At 57.3% G+C, this 20,277-nt stretch overlaps 2 protein-coding genes across 8 annotated transcripts in view; one reads left to right on the forward strand and one right to left on the reverse strand.

The window, feature by feature from the left end:
• Nucleotides 1-6,072, forward strand: part of SNPH (syntaphilin) — a 33,091-nt gene extending 27,019 nt beyond the window's left edge. For all 7 annotated transcript variants that reach the window (XM_054697326.1, XM_037497693.2, XM_037497690.2 and 4 more), the window contains 2 exons: nucleotides 210-359; nucleotides 3,226-6,072. In XM_054697326.1, coding sequence (XP_054553301.1) covers nucleotides 210-359; nucleotides 3,226-4,402 — 1,327 coding nt within the window. In that variant the 3' untranslated portion in view covers nucleotides 4,403-6,072. The remainder of the gene's footprint in view (nucleotides 1-209; nucleotides 360-3,225) is intronic.
• Nucleotides 6,073-8,401: 2,329 nt separating this feature from the next.
• Nucleotides 8,402-19,775, reverse strand: SDCBP2 (syndecan binding protein 2). The gene is made up of 9 exons (XM_037521270.2): nucleotides 19,540-19,775; nucleotides 16,116-16,188; nucleotides 15,465-15,558; nucleotides 14,545-14,645; nucleotides 11,540-11,698; nucleotides 10,814-10,989; nucleotides 10,568-10,739; nucleotides 8,714-8,805; nucleotides 8,402-8,568 (listed from the first exon to the last, which is right to left on the reverse strand). Exons 2-9 carry the CDS (start codon nucleotides 16,167-16,169, stop codon nucleotides 8,514-8,516), a joined length of 903 nt encoding a protein of 300 aa, XP_037377167.1. The 5' UTR covers nucleotides 16,170-16,188; nucleotides 19,540-19,775; the 3' UTR covers nucleotides 8,402-8,513.
• Nucleotides 19,776-20,277: the final 502 nt, after the last annotated feature.

Below are 20,277 nucleotides of genomic sequence, written 5' to 3' on the forward strand. Positions count from 1 at the left end.
AGGAGCCCCCACCCCCAGAGGAGCAGAGCTGGATGGTTGTGAGGCCTCTGCCAAGTTGTATGTGGCCATGCCTGGGCCTAAGCCAAGGTCAAGGGGTGTCTGTAAGAGCAAAACAACCAGCTGGGCCGGGTCCCTTTGCTCTTGGAGGCACGGCGCCTGGGCCCTGCCTGGCTCTGCCTCCCCGCCCACTGGTGACTGTCCCCTTACAGGCGCTCCATGAAGTACATGCTGTGCAGTGACAACCATGGCATCAAGCCCCCCACCCCGGAGCAGTACCTGACCCCACTGCAGCAGAAGGAGGTATGCATCCGGCACCTGAAGGCTCGGCTGAAGGACACGCAGGACCGGCTGCAGGACCGGTGAGTGGGCACCCGGGGACTGCACCAGCTCTACACTCAGAGGACCCAGGGAGGCATCTCTGGGGAGAAGGCATGATTGGGGCTCCCTTCCCAGTCCCCAGCTGCCCTCCCCTTCCCAGCAAAGCCCCTTGGGAGCCCCTCTGGAACCCATTTCCAGGCCCCACCCAGCCCTGTCCCCCGGACCTCCTTGCAGCGGCTCTCCTTGCCCAGGGCATGCCCACCCAGTCTTAGCTGGCAACTTCTTTCCTCCCCTTCTTGTGTCCTGGTGCCTTTCTTCCTGGCTCACCTGTCTCTGGGAGGGAAACATCCCATGGCCCTGCACGTCCTCCCAGGAAGTCACGGGAGGCTCAGGGCCCGATAGTTCAGGCCCCAGAAGCCCTCCTCACCACCTGGAAATGATGTCAGGTCACGCGGAGGCTTTGCCTGAGCTCCTGCCCAGCCCAGGGATCTCCCAGGAGAGGTGCCCTCCACAGGCTGGCTCACTCTCCGGACCAGGAGCGTCACTCCTGATCTTTCCAGGCTGGCAGCTTCGCCCGTGGTCAAGGCATTAGGCTCTCTCTGATCTCTGTGTTATCTTCACTGTCTTCCTGGGCCATGTCGATTCAATTCACAGCCTCCATGAGCTGGACAAGGGGCCAGTGGGGCACTGGAGGGCAAGACGGTCCAGCATCACCCAGATTTCCTTCATCTTTTCTTTTTGAAACCACAACAGCTTTATAGACATGTGATTCACATGCCTTACGACTCACCTCTCTGGAGTGTACAGCTCAGTGATTTTAAGTATCTTCACAGAATTGTGGAACCATCACCTGTATCTTAATTCTAGAACATTTTTATCACCCCCAAAAGAAATTCCATCCCTGGAGGCCATTATGCACCACTTCTGCCCTACTGCCCCGGACCTGGCAGCCACTAGTCTGTCTCTGGATTCTTCTCTTCTGGACTTTGCATGTGATGGGAAGCATGCACCCTGCACCACCAGCCTCGCCAGACCCCAACCCAGTCTGGATTTGCTGTGGTTTTGAACTGGTGGCGTTACAGGTGGTGTTCTGTGGGCCTCCTCTGCAGAGCTGGGATTTCTATTTTTATTTCCTGTCATTGTCTCAGTGATACCCTGAGGCTGCCTGGCCATTTGCACTAATGTCCTGAGGAAGCAGAGAAGTCTCCCTGCTTCCTTGCTGGGGCAGCCCCGGGGCTCAGAGCAGACTGCCCTGTGTGGCTCAGGGAGGAGGCCCTTTTGTGGACACAACCCTCTCTGGGCTCCCTGCTGCCCCTCTGCCACCCCCTGCCGTCCTGTCACACTGCTCCCACTCTGTGTTGGTCTGATGCCGTCATCCCGAGCAGCCTACCTTTATTCCTCAAAGATGCCTTCACACCTCTGTGCTTCTGTGTGCGGGGTCCCTGCTTCTGAGATGCCCTTTCTCCCAACTTGCTTCCTTGGCAAACTCATCCTTCAAGACCCAGTACAAAGGTAATGTCCAGCAGTATAGCTCCCTGGGGTCCTGCCGGCCGCAAGAGACAGGAGCAGGAGCCAGCTGAGCTGAGCATGCCCAGTTCCCTCTACCAAGCCCTCTGCCCTACAGAGAGCCCTCCACCCGAGCCCTCCACCTGAGGCCGGGAGCGTGAAGACCAGGTACCTCCCATGCCTCCTGGTGCACCTGAGCAGCATCCGGTCACGGCCATCCCACTGCCGTTGCCTTTCTAGATGATGCCGCCATGGACTTCCAGGACCACGTGGACCCCTGAGCCCCTGTCCCTTCAGCATGTTGTGGGGGGAGATTCCCGGGCACATTTCCTGGACTGCATGTCCCATCTGACTGAGAAATGTGGGGTGATCGCCTGAAACAGTCTCTCTGCTGGGCTCAGTGACCCCACGGTGATGGTCAAGTGTTTGCGGGTTCTGTTTGGGGCTGCAGGGCTCCAGCTGGGCGTGTGCAGGGGAAACTCGGGGCAGGGTTCTCGGCTTAGGTGTGTTTCCTCCTTTCTCGCTGCATTTGGTCTGTCCTGGCCAGGCTTGCCCACTTTTGCCTCTGCATTCGATGGGATATTAGGAAAATATCCTAATATCCTAACTTTTCCTAACTTCCCTCCCTCGCCTGCGCCCGGATTCGTCTCTGACTCAGGGATTTAACACCCTGAGAATTTCTGGACAAGAATCTTCTGCCATCGGCTTGCCTGCTGCTCTGTCTTCTCTCTGGGCGGTGCTTCCTGCCTTTCGTCCATCTTTTTGGGCTTTCCCTTTCATTAGGCACAGCCGGGAACGCAGGCCCAAGAGTCTCCTCACGCCTGTGCTTCAGCCTCATCTCCTTTCCCTCCACTTGAGCGAAGTTGCAAAACCGGCATCTCTCACACTGAAGGGATCACTTCTTCCTAGAAACGAGGCGGCCCCTCCTGCCTTCTCCCCAGGGCCTCTGGTATCCCTTCATTGACAACATTCACAGCCACCTTGGTTGGGGCTGTCTCCCTTTCTAGAGCGCAGCCATCTTAGGTTTAGTGTTTAGTTGTTTTATGTCAAGATCTGCCCACGGGTATGTTCGGTTTTTCAGCAGTAGCAGCTGTACGAGTTGCTCTGGTCTGGTCTCTTCTCTAGGAAATGGGCTTAAAGGTAGATGGTTGGCTGTATTTCAGCCTCGGGGGGACGTGATGGTGTCTCCTCCACCCTTTTTTCCCCCCACGAGGAAGCCTCCCCTGCCTTTTCCCCTGGGCCCCTGTCCTGCCCACTCACTGCCCCGTGAAACGAGGAGACAGGAGGCGCTGAGTCACTCCTTCTGTTTGTGGCTCTGAGCACCGCGGCACAGCAGCCGCTCCTCGCTGCCCTTGGTGGAGGTGAGCGGGCAGCGAGCATGTGTGTCTCCTCTGCCCGCAGGGACACCGAGATCGATGACCTGAAGACGCAGCTGTCGCGCATGCAGGAGGACTGGATCGAGGAGGAATGCCACCGCGTGGAGGCCCAGCTGGCCTTGAAGGAGGCCCGAAAGGAGATCAAGCAGCTCAAGCAGGTCATCGACACCGTCAAGAACAACCTGATTGACAAGGACAAGGGGCTGCAGAAGTACTTCGTGGACATCAACATCCAGAACAAGAAGCTGGAGACGCTGCTGCACAGCATGGAGGTGGCCCAGAACGGCACCGCCAAGGAGGACGGCACCGGGGAGTCGGCCGGCGGGTCCCCTGCCCGCTCTCTCACCCGCAGCTCCACCTACACCAAGCTGAGCGACCCGGCCGTCTGCGGCGACCGACCCCCCGGCGACCACCCTGGGGCCTCCAACGAGGACGGGGCTGACAGCGGCTTCGCCACGACTGAAGACACCCTGAGCCGGACGGATGCGCTGGAGGCCAGCAGCCTGCTGTCGTCGGGGGTGGACTGTGGCCCCGAGGAGGCCTCGCTGCACGGCTCCTTCAGCCTGGGCCCTCGCTTCCCCGCCAGCAACACCTACGAGAAGCTGCTGTGTGGCATGGAGGCCGGCGTGCAGGTCAGCTGCATGCAGGAGCGTGCCATCCAGACGGACTTCGTGCAGTACCAGCCTGACCTGGGCACCATCCTGGAGAAAGTGACCAAGGCCCAGGACTGCGGGACAGTCCCCGAATCAGGGGGCAGGTGCCCGGAGCTGGAGCCGCACCCCCCTGGGCCCAGAGACCCTACCTCAGCCGTGGTGGTAACGGTGGGTGATGAGCCCGAGGCCCCAGAGCCCATCACCCAGGGGCCCACCCCACTCCGGCCTGGTGCCAGCCCCAACCCCAGCCAGTCAGTGAGCGTGGCCTGCCCCGCGGAAGAGGAGGAGGAGGCGGCCGCCACCGAGAAGGAGCCCAAGAGCTACTGGAGCCGCCACTACATCGTGGATCTGCTGGCCGTGGTGGTGCCGGCCGTGCCCACGGTGGCCTGGCTCTGCCGCTCCCAGCGGCGCCAGGGCCAGCCCATTTACAACATCAGCTCCCTGCTGCGGGGCTGCTGCACCGTGGCCTTGCACTCCATCCGCAGGATCAGCTGCCGCTCCCTGAGCCAGCCCGGCCCGAGCGCCGCGGGCGGCAGCTCCCAGCTCTGAGGAGGCCCATCCCGGCCAGCGGCCCGGCGGCCTGACCACTGATTGTAGGGGTGCCGTTCTCCCGCTCACACATTCCCGTGGGGCATCACCTTATTTATTTAGTTTTGGGTGTGGAAGTGGCGTGTTCCAGGCTGTTCGCAGTGCCAGGGGCTGGGAGCAGGGGTTGAGGGAAGCATCCTAAACACCGACAGAGGAGAAGGAGAGACCCACGCAGGGAGGCCCACTGACTGGACAACTGCAGTGAGAGGAGGTGGCGAGGCCCCCGCCCCTGCCCTGCCCACCTGGTCCTGCACACGGGCACACCCTGCTCAGGAAGTCTCTGGTGTGTTGATACGGGGCGGCTGCGCCCATGGGCGCCCCCGTTCTCTCCCCCATGTCCTGTCAGGTTCCCCGCTCACTTCCCGCCTTCTCTCCCTGCCCCCCCACCCCCCAGCCCCCAGCTCAGGCTTCTGGGCCAGTATTATCTCCTCAGAGGGAGGCAGCTGCAGCCCAAAGTACAGGCAGCTGATCCAGGTTCCCAGCCGTGTCCGGAAGGGCTGGTCCTGGGCTGGGCTCTCCACTTGGGATTCAGAGGGAGGCTCCAGCCCAGGCCGGAGGAGAGATGGTGACGGGCAAGAGGTGGCAGAGGGCAGTGTGGGTTCTGTGTCTGTCTTTCAGCCCAGTCCTTCTCCGTGGTTTGTTTTCCTCTTGGCGCTTCTGGGTGTGTCAGATCGTTCCTCCTGTCGGAGCTGAACCGGCGGGCTGCGTGCTGAGTAGGAAGCTGGCCTGCGCCCCTGCTGCAGCTGGAGAGGCTGCCAGCTCCAGGAGAGGAGGCAGGGGCTGGCAGCTCAAGGGGCTCCCCAGCCTTCTGAGACGCGGCCCTGCAGTCTCGGGGCAGGGCTGAACTCGGCCATCCTCAGCTTGTTTGAAAAGCCAGAGGCCCTGATTGGCCCTGGAGAGCTCACCCCAAGTTTCTCTGGGGGCCTCGGGCCCAACTTTGCTTTGCACTATGTTCACTTTGGGGCTTGGTTCTCACCCAACCCAGGGTCCCCAGTACAGGGGCCACTTGCTTTCTAGAAGGAGGCTTCCTAGCTCTTAGACCTCTCTGCCTCCGGGAGGGGGGATCCCGGCAGGTTGGATGATGGCAAGATAGGGGATTGGAGCCATGACGCTCATCCAGGCCAAAGTGGGGTGCCCTGAGTTCCCCTTGCTCCCAGCCCAAGCCCAGCCAACCTGGGAAGGTCCACTCTCCCCCCTCCCTCCCCAGGACCGCATCCGGGAACCCAGCAAAGCTGTTAACATTTTAGTACCATGGTTACTTTATAAAGTAAACCCTCTCCTCTCCCCCGCCCCCCGGGGGTTGCACCCACTGGGTGGTTCCACCAACTCTGCAGGGGTGAAGTCCCACACTGGCGGGGAGCCCCTGCCTCTTACTTGCCCCTCTGGCCTCAGGACCACTCTGGTTCCCTGCTAGGTTGCTTGCCCGCCCGCTGCTCCGCCAGCTGTCGCCTGACTCGTGGGCTCCGCCCTTCCCCTCTGCCCACCACTCAGGGGGCACCTGCATGCCCTGGGAGCGGGCGGCCAGCCCAGCCATGGGGTGAGAGCCTCCTCCGCCAAGCGCTTTGTGCCTCCAGCGCTCCCCCCGCTCGGTCAGGGCCTCCGACCAGCCAACCTCTGCGGAGCGCCCCTCGCCCGGCAAAGCCGAGCGTGGCCCGGCCGGCTGCCCACGGACGCGGGGGCTGCGACACGGAGGGGCAGCGGACAATCCACCCCAAAGCCGCCGGGACCAGCCCCGGCCCCAGCCTGCTGTGCCGCGTCCTCGCAGAGCTGCTGAGTGTCTCCTTAGGAATAGCCGAAGCTTTGCCGAGAAAATAAATGTATGACTATATTTGACGACATAAAATCTCTCTATTTTTCACCACCGGAACTTAGCCAGGCTGCGTAGCCCCTCTGCTCTCGTCTGCGTCGTGCTCTCTGTGGCCTTCCTCCTGTGTCTTGTGTTTGCGTGGCTGTGCTCAGGGCCGGGGCCCTCGTCCACTCCGCCCCTGCAGCCGACGAAGCCCTCATCAGGGAGGGCCTGGGCGCGGACCCCAGGCCAGTGGACACGGCGCGAGGGGCCCGCTGCCGCCCCCACTCCTGCTCTGTCCCCACACCTGCCCGTGTGGTCACGGGCCCTAGCCCACAGCGTTGAGGGTCCTCTCTTTTGGGGGGCCCGGTTGGACCTTCAACAGGGCTCTTCTTAGCGGTGGGAAAGGCGACTCACCGCCCCGGCCTGCGACAGAGCCGGGTCGGCGTTGGCGCGGCTGTGCGTGTGCGCGCCTGCAGGCTGGTGGCCGCGTCCATGCAAAGGGGCGGCGCAGCCTGGGCAGCCCCGGCTGGAGGCGCAGCGGCCTGCTGGCTCAGGCTCCACGCCCCACCTCCGAGGGGCGGGCGCAGGCTGTGGGGCTGGAGGGCGAGGCCGGGGCGAGGGCCTCCCATTGAGTGCGCATCCTTCAAAGCGCCCCTTTTCTTCCGGCTTAACACCTCCTCCTGTTGGCCGTGACTCTTCCCTTCTGCCCTCAGCTTCCAGAGCAGAAAGCTGCGGGGCCTCCCTCTCCCTAGCCTCCGGCCAGAGCTCACCAGGTCCCAAGGAGCCCACTTCTGCCACTGCTGGTCCCTGGGAACCCAGCAGCCGGAAGCGGCCGAGCCGGCCTGGCCTCCCCCGGTCCAGGCTCAGGCAGGAACGGGCTGGGCCAGGACTCTGCACAGCGAGCTGGCCTCAAGCGGAGTTTATGCCAAATACCTCCCAAGGGGATAACTTAGCTTTTCTCTGAACACCCTTCCCGGTCCCCACGAGCACAGGGGGATCTGGCAGCGCCTCGTTGGGGGGTGGGGGGAACAGATGTCACTGTTCTGGGGCCTCTGCCCTGTGAACTCGCGACCCCTTCTCTGACCAGGGTGCAGTGCACACGAGTCCCAGTGCACTCGATTCAGGCCACCCCCTCGACCACACTGCAGGGGGGACGGGCGGCGGGGTGGGGGGAGTCTTCACTTTCGTCTCCTTTGTCCTTTTGTTGAAACAGAGTTGTACCCGCAGCAGACAGCTCTGAATTAAAGCATGAAAACACAGCAAGACCCTCGCCCTGTTTTCTTTATATGGTGTCTTTTTTCTGGCCGTGGGAGGGGGTGAGAGCAACTCACACTGCCTTCAGCTGGGAGTTAACGTTCACGCTGGAAAGCTGAGCGCGATCTTTGCCGAGGTCGAGGGGAGCAGGGAGTTCGTGCTCTGTGGGCATCGCTGCTCTCTGGTGGCCAGGATCAGCCAAAGGCTCTCGAAGCACCCCTTGTACCCTCACCACCCCTGCACCCAGGTCAGACCCCTGAGCCCCATGAGGGCACCACATCCCAACACACCCAAGTGACTCTCCACGGTGGAACTGCAGCTGGGGAAGCAGGCCGCAGGCCGAGGTGGCTCAGCGGGACATACCAAAGCCAGTGTCCCTCCTCCAGCCCTGCCCCCTCCACAGTCCCACTGTCCCCTCCTCTGGTCACCCCTGTGTCCGACTGGCAGGCAGCCTGTGACGGAGGCAGAGCCAAATCACTGCTCTCAGGAACAATGCATAAACAGGCCTTGGTTTCACCACTGCTTGGAGAAGCAACCCCGGCGATGAGGATTCTGGACTTTTCCACTGCTTTTAAGGCAGAGCTTTTATTTAAAATCACATCTTTATTCCAGAGAAGTGAAGGGTTCTAGTTATATACAAAAAGCAAGTAAAGGAAAAAGAAAAACGTCTCATAAAGAATACATTTCTGTTGTCTCAAAACTGGGAACTTTTTTACGGTAGAGGGAAAATTTTGAAAGGGACCAGCTATAACGCGAAGACGTGTGTGGCCAACCCACCGATGTGCCCGGCATTTAAACTGACCCAGGGAGCTGCCTGCCTGTGGGCCCTGCCCACTGTGCCCAAGTCCAAGGAGGCCTGTGTGTGTGAATGACAGACTCACGTGGTCCCACATAGCCCCCCCCACCCCGCCCTGGAAACTTGGACCCCTCCAGAGAACCTGCCCCGGGGAAAAGGCATCCGAAAGCAGCCTGCCAAATGGCGACTCCACCCTGTCCTGTGGGGCGGGGCCTTGCTATCCTCCTGTGGCTTCAGACATCGGGCAGGGAGTGGTCCATGGTGTGGTGGAGCAGAAGTGGGGACAACCTGGTCACAAACAAAATGACAGTGACCAAAACTGGAAGCGCCTCCTCTCTGTGCCCCCCCCAACCTGTGCATCCCACGTGGGCCTCCATATCTAATCCCAGCAGCCAGCAGCTGCCCTGTTGGGGGCAGGGGAGGGCCACCTTACTTCTTGACCATGTGCTCGTAGATCACGCTGGGGATGACGGTCAGGGTGATCACGTTCCCGCCTGTGGCCAGAATCTCTATGACGTCTTTGTCCTGAAGAACAGGAGAGTGAGTGGTTGTCCTGCGGGTCGGGGCAACTCTGCAGGGGCTCTGTGAGGGTCGGTGTGGCCCCTGCTAGAGGATGCCCCGACACCGAAGTGCAGGGGCACGGCTGTCTGTCAGGTAAGGTCCCGGGCAGACATGGTCAAGTTCACCTGGAGGCCAGTCACATGGGCCTGGCACAGGACAGGTCCTCGGATAGTGACTTCCTCCCCTTAGGAGCTCCCCGAGTCTCCCATGCACACACTCCCTACCTGCTCTTCCTGGGCCTAACTTGTGGCCCTTCCTAGCCACAAGCACCCACTTTTGGGCTAGAACCCTGAGGTGGCAGGACCCAGGCACCCCCAGCCCTGGGTTCCCGTCGGTCGGCCAGCCTGAGCTCACAGGGACCCTTCCTCTTCCACCCTGCTGACCCGTCAAAAGAGAGAGGCCGCAGAAGCTGGCCAGACCAGGGGAGAACAAGAATCGAAAATTTCAAAGCAAAATGTGCCAAACGCTAAAGGGAGGCCTCAGGGGAGCCGCTGCCTCGGCCCCGCACGTGGGCGAGCTCCACTCCTCACACCCCTCTAAGCTGGTCAGCTGTCCTCTTAGCCGCCCTGAAAACGAGCTGTGCCAGGGATGGCCACAGGGTGGGAAGAGAAACGTGACAAGATAAATGACGTCAAGAAGCACAGCTCTCTGGAGTCACCGGGAAAGGGACAAGGGCCCCAGCAGCCTCAGGGCGCGGGTGTGCAAGCAGCGCGTTCCCGTGCCCTGGGCGGCCCGAGGGCGCGTTTGACCAGAGAGAGCCATGAACTCGCTTTGAAAGCAGCTGATTCGCCAATAGTCTGAAAGCGCCAGCTACTCAAAATTGGTGTCCCTGGACTCGACACCTTAGGGATCAGCGGGTTCCCTCTGGATTGTCGTGAGGGGTCCCCGGGAAGAGGAGACGCACGGGGGGAGGGACCTTAGACAGACATCAGTGCTCGGGAGCCACCTGAACAAGCCCCCCAGGAGGCGGGAGGGTGGGGAGGCCCTGCCAAGCACCGGGAGGCAGATGTGTGGTAGGAGTGGCCTGGGCGGGGCCTTGTGAGGGGTGGGAAGGGCTTCCCAGTCATGGCCTGCGAGGCCGCCACCCAGGCCACCGCCGTGGGGGGCGGCCCCAGCTGCAGGAGGGAAGGGAACCTCACTCTAAACACAACCAGGCTTGAGAACCACCGTGGGTCCAGGGGCCATGCAGTCAGAATAAAACCACTTAATCAGGGGCCCTCCTCCCCCACGGCCGTTCCACAGAACCACCTGCGCCGCAGCCAAGTCCATCGCCCTCACCCCAGGCCACTCCCTCCCTCTTGTTTCTTAAGTATAAAACTAGCCACAAGCACCCCTTTGAACAATAAACAAAGGTCAAACATGGATTTCAGAATAGCCATTCTCCAAATCATTCCAATTACCGAAGGCAACCAAGTGAGCAGAGAGGGCACAGAGACTCGGGGTCCCCATGAGGCCAGCACTCCCTCACCTGGGTGCCTGCGTCCCCACACATGGCTCTCCGGGCCTCTGTGTGTTAGCAGCGACAGCTAATATTCATGAAGCACTTCCTGTGTGCCTGGCGCCGTGCCAGAACTGCATGTGGTCTCACTGAATCAGCAGTCTTAGGAGGAGGGAACTGAGGCTGGAGGGAGCAGCGGCCTGCCCCCCAATGTCAGCCTTCCCTCCACCCTGTGCCTCCAGTCTCCAGTGCCCCTAGTCCCTGGGGCAGAGCACAGCCACCGCCTACCTTCAGCCCGATGACGTTCTGCCCGTTCACCTCGCACAAGTAGTGGTTGGTAAGGAGCCCGTTGCGGGCCGCAGAGCTCCCTTTGACCACAGAGGCCACCTTTCCCTTCTTGATGATGAAGCCGACGTGGCCCGCGCTGTCCTTGTGCATGGTGATGGTCCGCTGGAAGGGCCTGGTGGGGAGGGACAGTGAGCTGGGCCTGGACAGCTGCGCCCGGGCACAGAGGCTGCTGGGCCTCGCTCTCACCTGTCCCGGATGACCATGGTGATCTTCTCGGCCGGGGCTTTCTTCAGCACCCGGTGCGCTTTGTCCGTGCTCCACCCGGCACAGTCACGCCCGTCAATCTGCAGGATCTGGTCCCCAAAGCGCAGCCCCACGAGGGAGGCGGGGGTGTTGGCCTGGACCAGTTGTACAAAGATCCCCTGGGAGAGGTAGGGCCAGAGTCAGCTCCCCATCCCCCCTTGCCGGTCCCCCCACTCCTCTACATCTGTCCTCCAAGCTGCTATTTTCCTCTGCTCCTCCAGGAGCCTGCAGGGTCTACAGCTCTGCAAGGCAGGGAGAATGAGACTCCATTTTCCAGCGGAGGAAACACTCCAGGCTACACCCTAGGAAGTGGTGAGTCAGGATTTCAACCCTGCCTGGGGCAGCACCCCCAAGCACTGACTGCACGGCCTCTCCCAGTGGCACCCAAGGCCCTGGCTCCACTGTCTACAGACAGCACCTGGAAGTCAGATCCCTGTGAGGATGGGCGGGAGGCTCTGAAGACAGGAGCCCAGGAGAGACAGGCAGAGGATCTCTGCAGCAACCCAGAGCCAGTCTTGCAGGAGGGAGGCTGAGCGGAAGGGCTTGGGATTGAGATTAGGGGTCCTCCACTCCCTTGCTGGCTCTGTGTCTTTCTACCATGGACCCTCTGTTTCTCAGACTGGTGGGCGATGAGAGCTTGGCACTGACCTCCTCTCTGGCCCGTCCTACCTGGTCAATGGCCCGCAGCCGCAGCCCGGTTTTGCCACGCTCATCCTTGCACAGGTGGATCTCACGCACCCCAGGCTTGATCTCTGCACGCCGCACCCCCAGGTTGTTCCCGGACACCGGTGCCACCACCTGGCCCGCTGAGGTGCTTGAGAAAACCATCTGCAGACACCAGGGAGAAGGGGTTCACTTGGCCGGGGAGTTCTCCTGAGCATGGGGAAAGGAGTGGTCCCTGGCCCCACCCATCCCCAGACCACGCTCTTTTCCCACATAGGCCAGGAGGGGCCATGACTTCATGAAGCCACTAGGGGGCATCAGAGTCCACACTCCTGACAAAAAGCTAGGAAAATGCGAAGGGCCCCTCAATTTCCAAGCAAAATGGTATCAAAATACCCCTTTAATATCCACTTTAAATAAAAGAAATATCTCACAGCAAATAGTTAGCAAAGGGGGATCAACTTGATTTTTGCCTCCAGAAGAAATTAAGCAAAAACTAAAAATGAATGAATGCTTCCCCCTAAGTTCCCAAACAAGGCAAGGAAGGCAACACTCACCGCTAAGACGAAACATGACTGAAAGAAGTAGCCAGAGCAATAAGGCAAGAAAAGAAATAAAAGGCATAGAAATGGGAAAAGAAGAAATGAAACGGTCCTTTCAGATGATGTGACAGTACCAAAGAATCCACAAATACACTCCTAGGATTAATAAGTGAGTTCAGCAAGGTCACAGCAGAAATCAATTGTACTTCTACACTAAAAACCAACATGTGGAGACTGAAATTAAAAATACAATACCTGACTTACATGACTCAAAAAAAAAAGAGAGAGAGAGAGAGAGGTACTCTCTTTTGACACAGAACTCTAATCTTAGAACATTAAAAATTTTAAAAACTTTTAAAAAGTTATATGAATTGTACCCTGGAAGTGACAAAATATTGATTAAAAACATCAAAAAAGATCTAAATAAATAGAGAGAGATTCTGCATTCAAGGATTGGAATAACAATCGATTTGTCAACTGTCCCCAAATTGATAGTCAGTTTTAATACAGTTTCTATCAAAATTCCTACCAAATGTTTTATGGATCAAGGCAAGGTTAAGCTAAACTTTATATGAAGGGAAAACAGGACTAGAATAGCTAGAATTATTCTGACAAAAGAATAAGGTGGGAGGAATCACTCTACCACATTTTGAGGCTTATTATAAAGCTACAGTAATTAAGACAAGGTGGCACTGGCAGAGGACAGGCACATTCATCAGTGGAGCAGAACAAAGAATTCCAAAACAGCTCCACACAAATAGGGCAAATGCTTTTTAACAGGGGCAGCAGAAATTCAATGACGGAAGGATAGTCTTTTCAACAAATGATTCAGGAACAATTGAAAATCCATAAGTAAAATTATAAAACTTATCATTATATAAAATTTAATTCAAATTCTGGCCTCCCCGGTGGCACAGCGGGTTGAGTACAGCACTGTGAAGCTGTCCACAGCCTCTGCAGTGTGGGTTCAATTCCCAGCCGGCCAGGGAGATACCCACATGACTCGGTGGACCTCTCCTGTCTCGCCCGCTGCTCCCCTCAGCAGTGTACTTCAGTCCTTCTGCTTGTTCTGCTCCCTGCTCTGTCTGGTGAATCCTCTCACCCTCCCATGCCTCTTGTCTGTACCCTGGTTCTTTTTTTTTTTTAAGATTTATTTATTTATACAAGAACCAGGGTACAGGCCAGATGTGTGGGAGGGGGAAAGGATTCACCAGAGACAGAGCGGGGAGCAGAACAGGCAGACTGACGAAACACTGCTGAGGGGAGCAGCAGGCGAGGCAGGAGAGGTCTGGGTGCCACGTGGGATTCTCGCCCGCCGGCCGGGATTAAACCCGCCCTGCAGAGGCTGCGGACAGCTTCACAGTGCAGCGCTCAACCAACTGCGCCACCAGCGAGGCACTGTACCCCAGTTCTTGTATAAATACATCTTTTAAAAAAATTAACTAAAATTCTATCAAAACATTAAAATGTAACAGATTTAGAAGAAAATGAATGAGAACATCTTCAGAACCTAAGACTTGGTGAAAATTTCTTAGTTAGGACACACTTAAGCATGTTCCACAAAAGAAAGAAAATCAATAAGGTAGAGCTCATTGAAATTTCAAAGGGTTGCTCTAGGAGAGATCCTTTTAATTGGATGAAAGAGAAGTTACATATTAGGAGAAAGTATTTACAAAACACACAACTGACAAAGGACTCTGGGACAAAGAACCCTGAAAACGACAAAAAGTTCATTTAGAAAATGAGTAAAAGATAAGATGGTTTACAAAACAATACAGATGGCATGTTTAAAAAGCACATAAAAAGATGCTCAGCATCACGAGCAGTCAGGGAAATGCAAACTCAGCTCATAAGGAGATGTCCCCACACACCTAGCAATGCTTCAAATGAAAATGAGTGATACCACCACATGCTGGCAAGGAGGTAAAGAAGCTGGAGCACTTGTGCTGCTGGCAGGAAAATAAAATGGTCCAGCCACTCTGGAAATAGTTTGACAACTTCTAAAAATTTTTAGAGATGCATTTCCAGTGGTCACTATGTCTCCACTACTATTTCTTATGCCCCATCCCCCAAGCCACAGAGGGCCGTTTGGTTTGGGGACCAGAGCCGGTGACTGACTCCTTCGCTGTCAGTCCACCTGTCCACGCAGCTGCCCTCCAGTCACAGACATTTATCTGAAGCTACAAAGTAATAGGGTTTAGAAATCCCCAGCTCGGGCTGGGTTTTCTGTCCTGCATGGTCCTGCCACAGGCTCGGGCCTGCCACTTGCCGTCAGCGGTCAAGGGGCAGGCCGAGGACCTCCAACCCCAAAGCCCTTCTAATGAAAGAGCAAAATGAAAAGCCCCATAAGGAGACAGTTAAGGGAATGCAGAGGAAGGAGGAGACTCAAGTCTCTTTAAATGGCCAGACCAAGAAGGAGGAAGAGTCAGAACATTCTGGGCCCACATCAGGCAAGACACAAATACGTACACTGGCACCTTCTGGAACCCGAGGCAGGTTCTGCTGGACTTCGTCACTGGAGAGGGAAAGACCCATGTAATTTTCCAGTTCTGCCAGGTTTGGGTACAGAACTAATGGAAGGGAGGAAGGAAGAAGGAAGGTGTGACTCAGGAGCTGTGCTTAGCCACCCCAGCCTGGCTCCCACACGGTGGCTTGTTTGTGCCAAGAGCGCCTGTATATGCTGTTTATTTATTCCCGAGAACTGAAGTATGTTCATGTGCCCAGCAATGCAGGACTGGGGGCTGCGCTCGTTGGCCAGGTGAGTCCCCTCCTTCAGAGGTGCAAGGTACAGGACCCCAAAGAGGAGCCACGGGAGATGCCAAGTCCCTTGTGTCCCACTTTGGTGCTTGGCTCACTGACCGTATTTGGCGCGGGTCAGATGGCCAACACCAGGGGCTGGGCTGGTCCGGCTCTCACGCCATCTACAGGCCGCAGAGGCAGCTCTGGGAAATGGCATAGTGAGGAGGGGGAGGAAGAGCTGGGCCAAAGCTCAAGGATCTGAATCAAGACTGCCGGGGGCCACCTCCAGGGGCTTCCACACACCCTGGTCCCCCGTGCCGCCTTCTTGGGGGGCCCCACATCAGGGCAGGGGTGGCCTTCCCTAATCTGCATCCATTTGAAGAGCACCAGAAAGGCTGGAATGAGGACACCCACCACACAGGGGCAGGAAGAGGCAGCCCATGGCAATGGCGGGGAACCTGCAGATGAGTCTGCAGGGCCAGGACTGCCCAGCCCTGCATGTGGGAGCCTCGTGGAGAAACCTTCTGGGGCTCTTCTGGGCACTGTCCCCACAACTCCTACAGCTGGAGCCACCATAGGGCCCTGATGGCTTCTCACAACAGGTGGGGCATCCACCGCTCTCAGCCAAGCACCCCACTCGGCCCACTCACCTGAAGCCTGGGAGGCAGCTGTCCCCTGGTCCAGCAAGGTGGGTGTCTCCTGGACTGGCAGGGCAGGCATCTTGGGCATGGCTCTGGCCTGGGCCTGGGGAGGGGGTATTGGGTAGCTGTGGACCCAGAAGCCTAGGGCTCCCCAAGGCTGAGGTCAAGGCATTAGGTATGCTGCTGGGCCTGAAGGCAAGGTCCAGACATGTGGCCTCCGCAGGGGTCTGTGTTTCTGGGTCGAGGTTCTTCAGGGCTCGTGACCACCAATGTCATGAATTTTTATAACTCGAAGCAGCCAGAATATAGAGACTCACACCCTGACCCCCAACCCCAAGCAAGTTTGCAGTTGGAGTCAAAACCCACTGGTTCTCAACACGGGATGGAAGGAGGAAGGGGTTCTGGGGACTGAGCAGGTTAAACCCCATGCCCACTGGATGTGCTCTGTGTCGTGGGGTCTACTGGTACCCCAAGACAGGAAGCCCTGGGACAGAGTGGGCAAGAGAGTGACCTGCCCTTTCCATTCCCACTGTGACCTCCAGCTACCTGGTGTAGCCAGCAGTGGGCCCCCAACACCCAGTGCCTCCCAAGGCCAGCTTCCCTGGGGTAGGAAGTGGCCCTGGGGTGATCCTGGGGGCTCACGCCGGCCTGGTGACTTACCTGGATGGCGTGGTCCACTTTCAGATCCTCCAGGGAGGGGTACAGGACAGACATGGCTGCTCCTTGGAACACCCTGCAGGGCACAGAGAGGGGGTGAGGGTTAAAAGGAGGTGTGGTCACACAGACCAATGGAACTGCATAGAAAGCCCAGAAGATTCCACTACTAGGGATCTACCCAAAGGACACAAAAACAGTGATTCAAAAGGGCACCTGTACACCTATGTTTATCACAGCACTATTTACAAAAGGTAAAACCTAGAAACAACCCAAATGCCCAAAAATAGATGACTGGATCAAGAAGATGTGGTACATACACACCATGGAATATTACTCAGCAATCAAAAAAGATAAACACATGCCATTCGCAGCAACGTGGATGGAGCTAGAAGGAATTATGCTCAGTGAAATAAGCCAGAAGGAAAAAGAAAAATATCGGATGGTTTCACTTACAGCAGGAATAGAGGGGAACCCAATAAGACATCAGTGTAAAAAAAATAATAACAACAGTACAAAGCACAACAAAGCAAAAACAGACAATTATAAATCAGAGAATCCTGCAGGGGAGGAGGGGGGAGAGGGATCAGAGGGAGGGAGGGAGGAGCACAGGGGGCTGTGGTGATGGTGCACGGGTGCATTGGGGAAGGAAGTACTATGGGGACTCACTCTGAGGGGGTGGGGGAAGCAAATATTGTCTAAAAAATGTAAAAAATGATAACTTAAAATTTTAAAAATCTAAAAAAAAAAAAGGTGTGGAGCTGCATCTCCTGCCCACGTGTGCCACCCCACACTCTCAGGAAGAGAAAGAGACCAGAAAGGTATTATTTGCCCCATTTAGGATGGGGGAGCTGGGGTTTGAACCAAAGTCCATCTGGTCCCCCAGCCTGTGGTCCACATCCCTGCAAAACCCCCCACCTGCCGGGTCCCACTGACTCTGGGCTCTCAAACCCAGGCTTGGGGGCCCCCTCAGGACACGCGGGCCAGGAAAAGCCAGCCAGGGGCTGCAGCCTTCCGCCAAGTTTCAAAGGTCAGAGGGGTCACGAGGTCTGGTGACTCAGGACCCAGATCCAGCCCAGCAGGTGCAGGGTGAGTAGCTGCTGCAGCCTGGCTTGTGGGGGGTCTACATCCACAGCCACACAGAGTTCAGCCCGGTGCCAGGGGCGGGGATTTGCTGGACCCGCAGAAAGGCGGCAGGCACTGGAGAACTGCCCTCCCCTCCCACGGGTGCCCGCTTCTCCTCTGGGCGACGAGCTCCTGGGTCCCACCCACTTCCTGCCTGGCGCAGACTCTCAACCTTGGCGGAGAAGGCTAATGGAAATTCTTAAACACAGGCCCACGAACTGCAGGGGGATGTAAACCCAGCAGTGTTTTGCTCGAAATGGAGGGCTGGGGGGCACCTTGAACATTTACTAAACCACCTCCTACCTGTCCCAGAGGACCGAGAGGACTTAGGAGCGAGGAACTGAAGAAATGAAACGGAATTACCTACCCAAAGGGTTTATTTCTGTCCTAGAGAAGTGAGGCAGGAGCAGCTTGTTTTTTGGATTTCTTTCCATTTCCCTATTCATCCAGCGGCCTGTCACATCTCCAGGCCAGCCCTGGACGCCCCACCTCAGCCCTCATCCTCTGATGAGGGTTGTTCTTCTGGAACAAACTCTGGGCCAGCCTCCTGCCCTGGATTCATCCACTGTCCTGTCTGCCTTCCCAGCTTGGGGTCACGGGTGTCCTACTCCCCGCTCTGAGCCCACAGTCCCCAGCACACAACAAAGGGAAGCCTGGGGTTGCCACACACTGAGCGTCAGGGATGCAGCAGCTCCTGCCCCGGCCAGGTCCAGACCCTCTGGGCATCTCCCCTGAGTGATCACAGGGGCAAAGGATCTTCATCAATCACTGCTCCTTCTCTTTCCCCTGGACCTCCAGGCAACCTTGACCTTTCTCCCCACCAAACTTCCTCATCTGCCATCAAATCTCGCCTCTCCCACCTCTCACCCCTAATCTGCATGCTATTGTGCATGCATGTCTCTGTCACCTCCCTGCACCTGCTTTCCTGCTTCCCAACCAGCTCAGCTCCCCAGCTGGTCTACATTGCTGTTTGCCCCCCAAGCAAACATCCTTGCCCTAGCCGGGCCTTTGGAGCAGAAACAATCGCAGGCATCGTCCTGAAGGGAGAAGGAAACCTGCTCCCATCTCCCTGAGGCCCACTCAGGGAGAGACCCACTGGCCCATGTCCCTCTCTCTGAGCACACACTCCGGGGGATTTTTATCTTGGGACAATCCCTAGTAGATACCATCTGCCAAAAACATGCCCCAAGATCCTGCATGAACAGCAGATGTGAAAATAAGAGGCCACCCCTGCCCTGCTTTTCTGGCACTGAAGCAGCAGCGTGCTTGTATTTTTAGCAGCTGCCCCTGGGAGAGCAGAATCAGAAATCAGCTTCCTGGAAATCAGTTGCAGGCCAGGACCACACAACCCTTTCTCTCTCTGGACCACAGCCATTTTCTTTGGTCCTAACTCAGTTTGGGGCTCAAGGCAGGCATTCCCTGGCCTTCCAGCAGCGCATGATACAGCAGGAATGGCTCCCAGTTGGCAAATATGCTGTGTCTTGTTCAACCACCCACCTTTCACTCTCGCGTGAGAGTCTCCTGTGTGTCAGGGGCCCGGGTCTGTTTCAGTCCTGCTGGCCCCTCTGCCTGCCACGCCCCCACTTCTCTGAGAGACGCTCCTTCAAGGCTTAGCTCAAATGCTATTTCTTTGATTGTTTTTTTCTGGTTATGGATGCCCCCTGCTATTTGGTTGGGTCTTGTGTGTTTCTAACCCTGACTTGTGTTGCCTCTGTTGTCGAGCTATTTATCACATAACATGATTTATATCTGGGTATTTTCTCATACTGGATTCCACTTCATGAGGGCTGGGGCAGAGTCCTGTTCACCACACTATGCCTCCCCCTCAAAACTGGACTCCCCAGCTGAGTGTGATGGAGTGTCTAACGGTGAGCACAGCTGTCTTCCAAAACAGTGCCCAGCATGGTGCTGGCAATGATTATTTAACTGGATAAATCAGTGTCCAAGGAACAGTTCTAGAAACTTTTGTGGGCATTTTGGGATATCACCAGCCAGAGGGAATACTACTGGTATGGGGGAGCAGGGAGCAGAAATCTGGGCCTCTTCTAATGCAGATAATGGTTCACTACAAGCTGTCCTCTGTCCTGCATCACTGTACTAAACCTTCATACCCGCAGAAAACCTATTTATAACCAGAAGGTTTAGAACCTTCCGGTTGGCGGGACATCTGTTTTCTATACACACACAGTGAGATTTCTCCCTGTTTTAATACGCATGATTATATGTATTGCAATACATGGAATACATTGTCCAGGAACGCATACTGCAGGTTGATGCACAGATTCAACAACTTTATCTTATTCACCGCTTTGGAAAATCAGTCCCCGTCCACCAGAGGTGAGGACCAGAGCCAAGCGTCTGGCTGTGGCTGTCATGGAGATCCCAGAACCATTCAGCTCAGGATGCCAAATACCGGCTGCTGGGAGCTTCTTCAGTTGAACAGTCTCCTATTCAATCTAAACGTCCTCAAAGGTGAACAGGAGCGGGCACAGTGCGGCCTGTGGGTTTACACAGAACGCGGATTCTCCTGCTGGAAACTAATCTCACCTCCCTCCTCCCTCCTCCCCAATAAAGACCCAGCAACACTGTTTCCCCGCCTCCCCCGGGAGACTTTCCACTTTGTGAACCGGGAGTAGCCGGGCGCCAGGTCCACCCCCAGACCCGGGGCCTGCCCTCCCCGGCCTCGGTTTCCCAGCGGGTCACAACACTGCCGGCGCGGAACGACTCCCACGCCCGCGTCACGCCCGCGCCGCGCCCGCGCCCTGCCCACGCCCAGCCCGGCCCGAGCTGCGGCCCCGGTTGCCAGGGGCCACGGCGCCTGCGCAGAGACCTCACGAGACGCCGGGGCGCGCGGCGGCGTCCAGCGCGCATGCGTCCCGCGCTCCCGGCCCGCGCGCGGCGAGGCGCCTCCCAGGTGCCTGGTCCCTGGCGCCGGCCGACCCGCCTCCTCGCGGGGCTGTGGCCGGGGGGCTACTCGAGTCCGCGCGGGTTGCCGCTTCCCCCGGCGCCCCATCCACAGGAAACCTCGTGGTGAAGGGCTGGG

Source organism: Talpa occidentalis, unplaced genomic scaffold, assembly GCF_014898055.3.
Source record: "Talpa occidentalis isolate TD23 unplaced genomic scaffold, MPIMG_talOcc4v2.1 talOcc4.10, whole genome shotgun sequence".
Classification (NCBI taxonomy): domain Eukaryota; kingdom Metazoa; phylum Chordata; class Mammalia; order Eulipotyphla; family Talpidae; genus Talpa; species Talpa occidentalis.

What these genes read in the sequence shown, in the direction of transcription:
- SDCBP2 (XM_037521270.2), bottom strand. Translation starts at nt 16,169, where the DNA reads ATGTCTGTCCTGTACCCCTCCCTGGAGGATCTGAAAGTGGACCACGCC. An exon ending in GGGTTCCAGAAGGTGCCAGT is followed by an intron (nt 11,699 to 14,544) that starts GTACGTATTTGT and finishes TGGTGTCTGCAG; the next exon opens with ATGGTTTTCTCAAGCACCTC. An exon ending in GGCTGCGGGCCATTGACCAG is followed by an intron (nt 10,990 to 11,539) that starts GTAGGACGGGCC and finishes TACCTCTCCCAG; the next exon opens with GGGATCTTTGTACAACTGGT.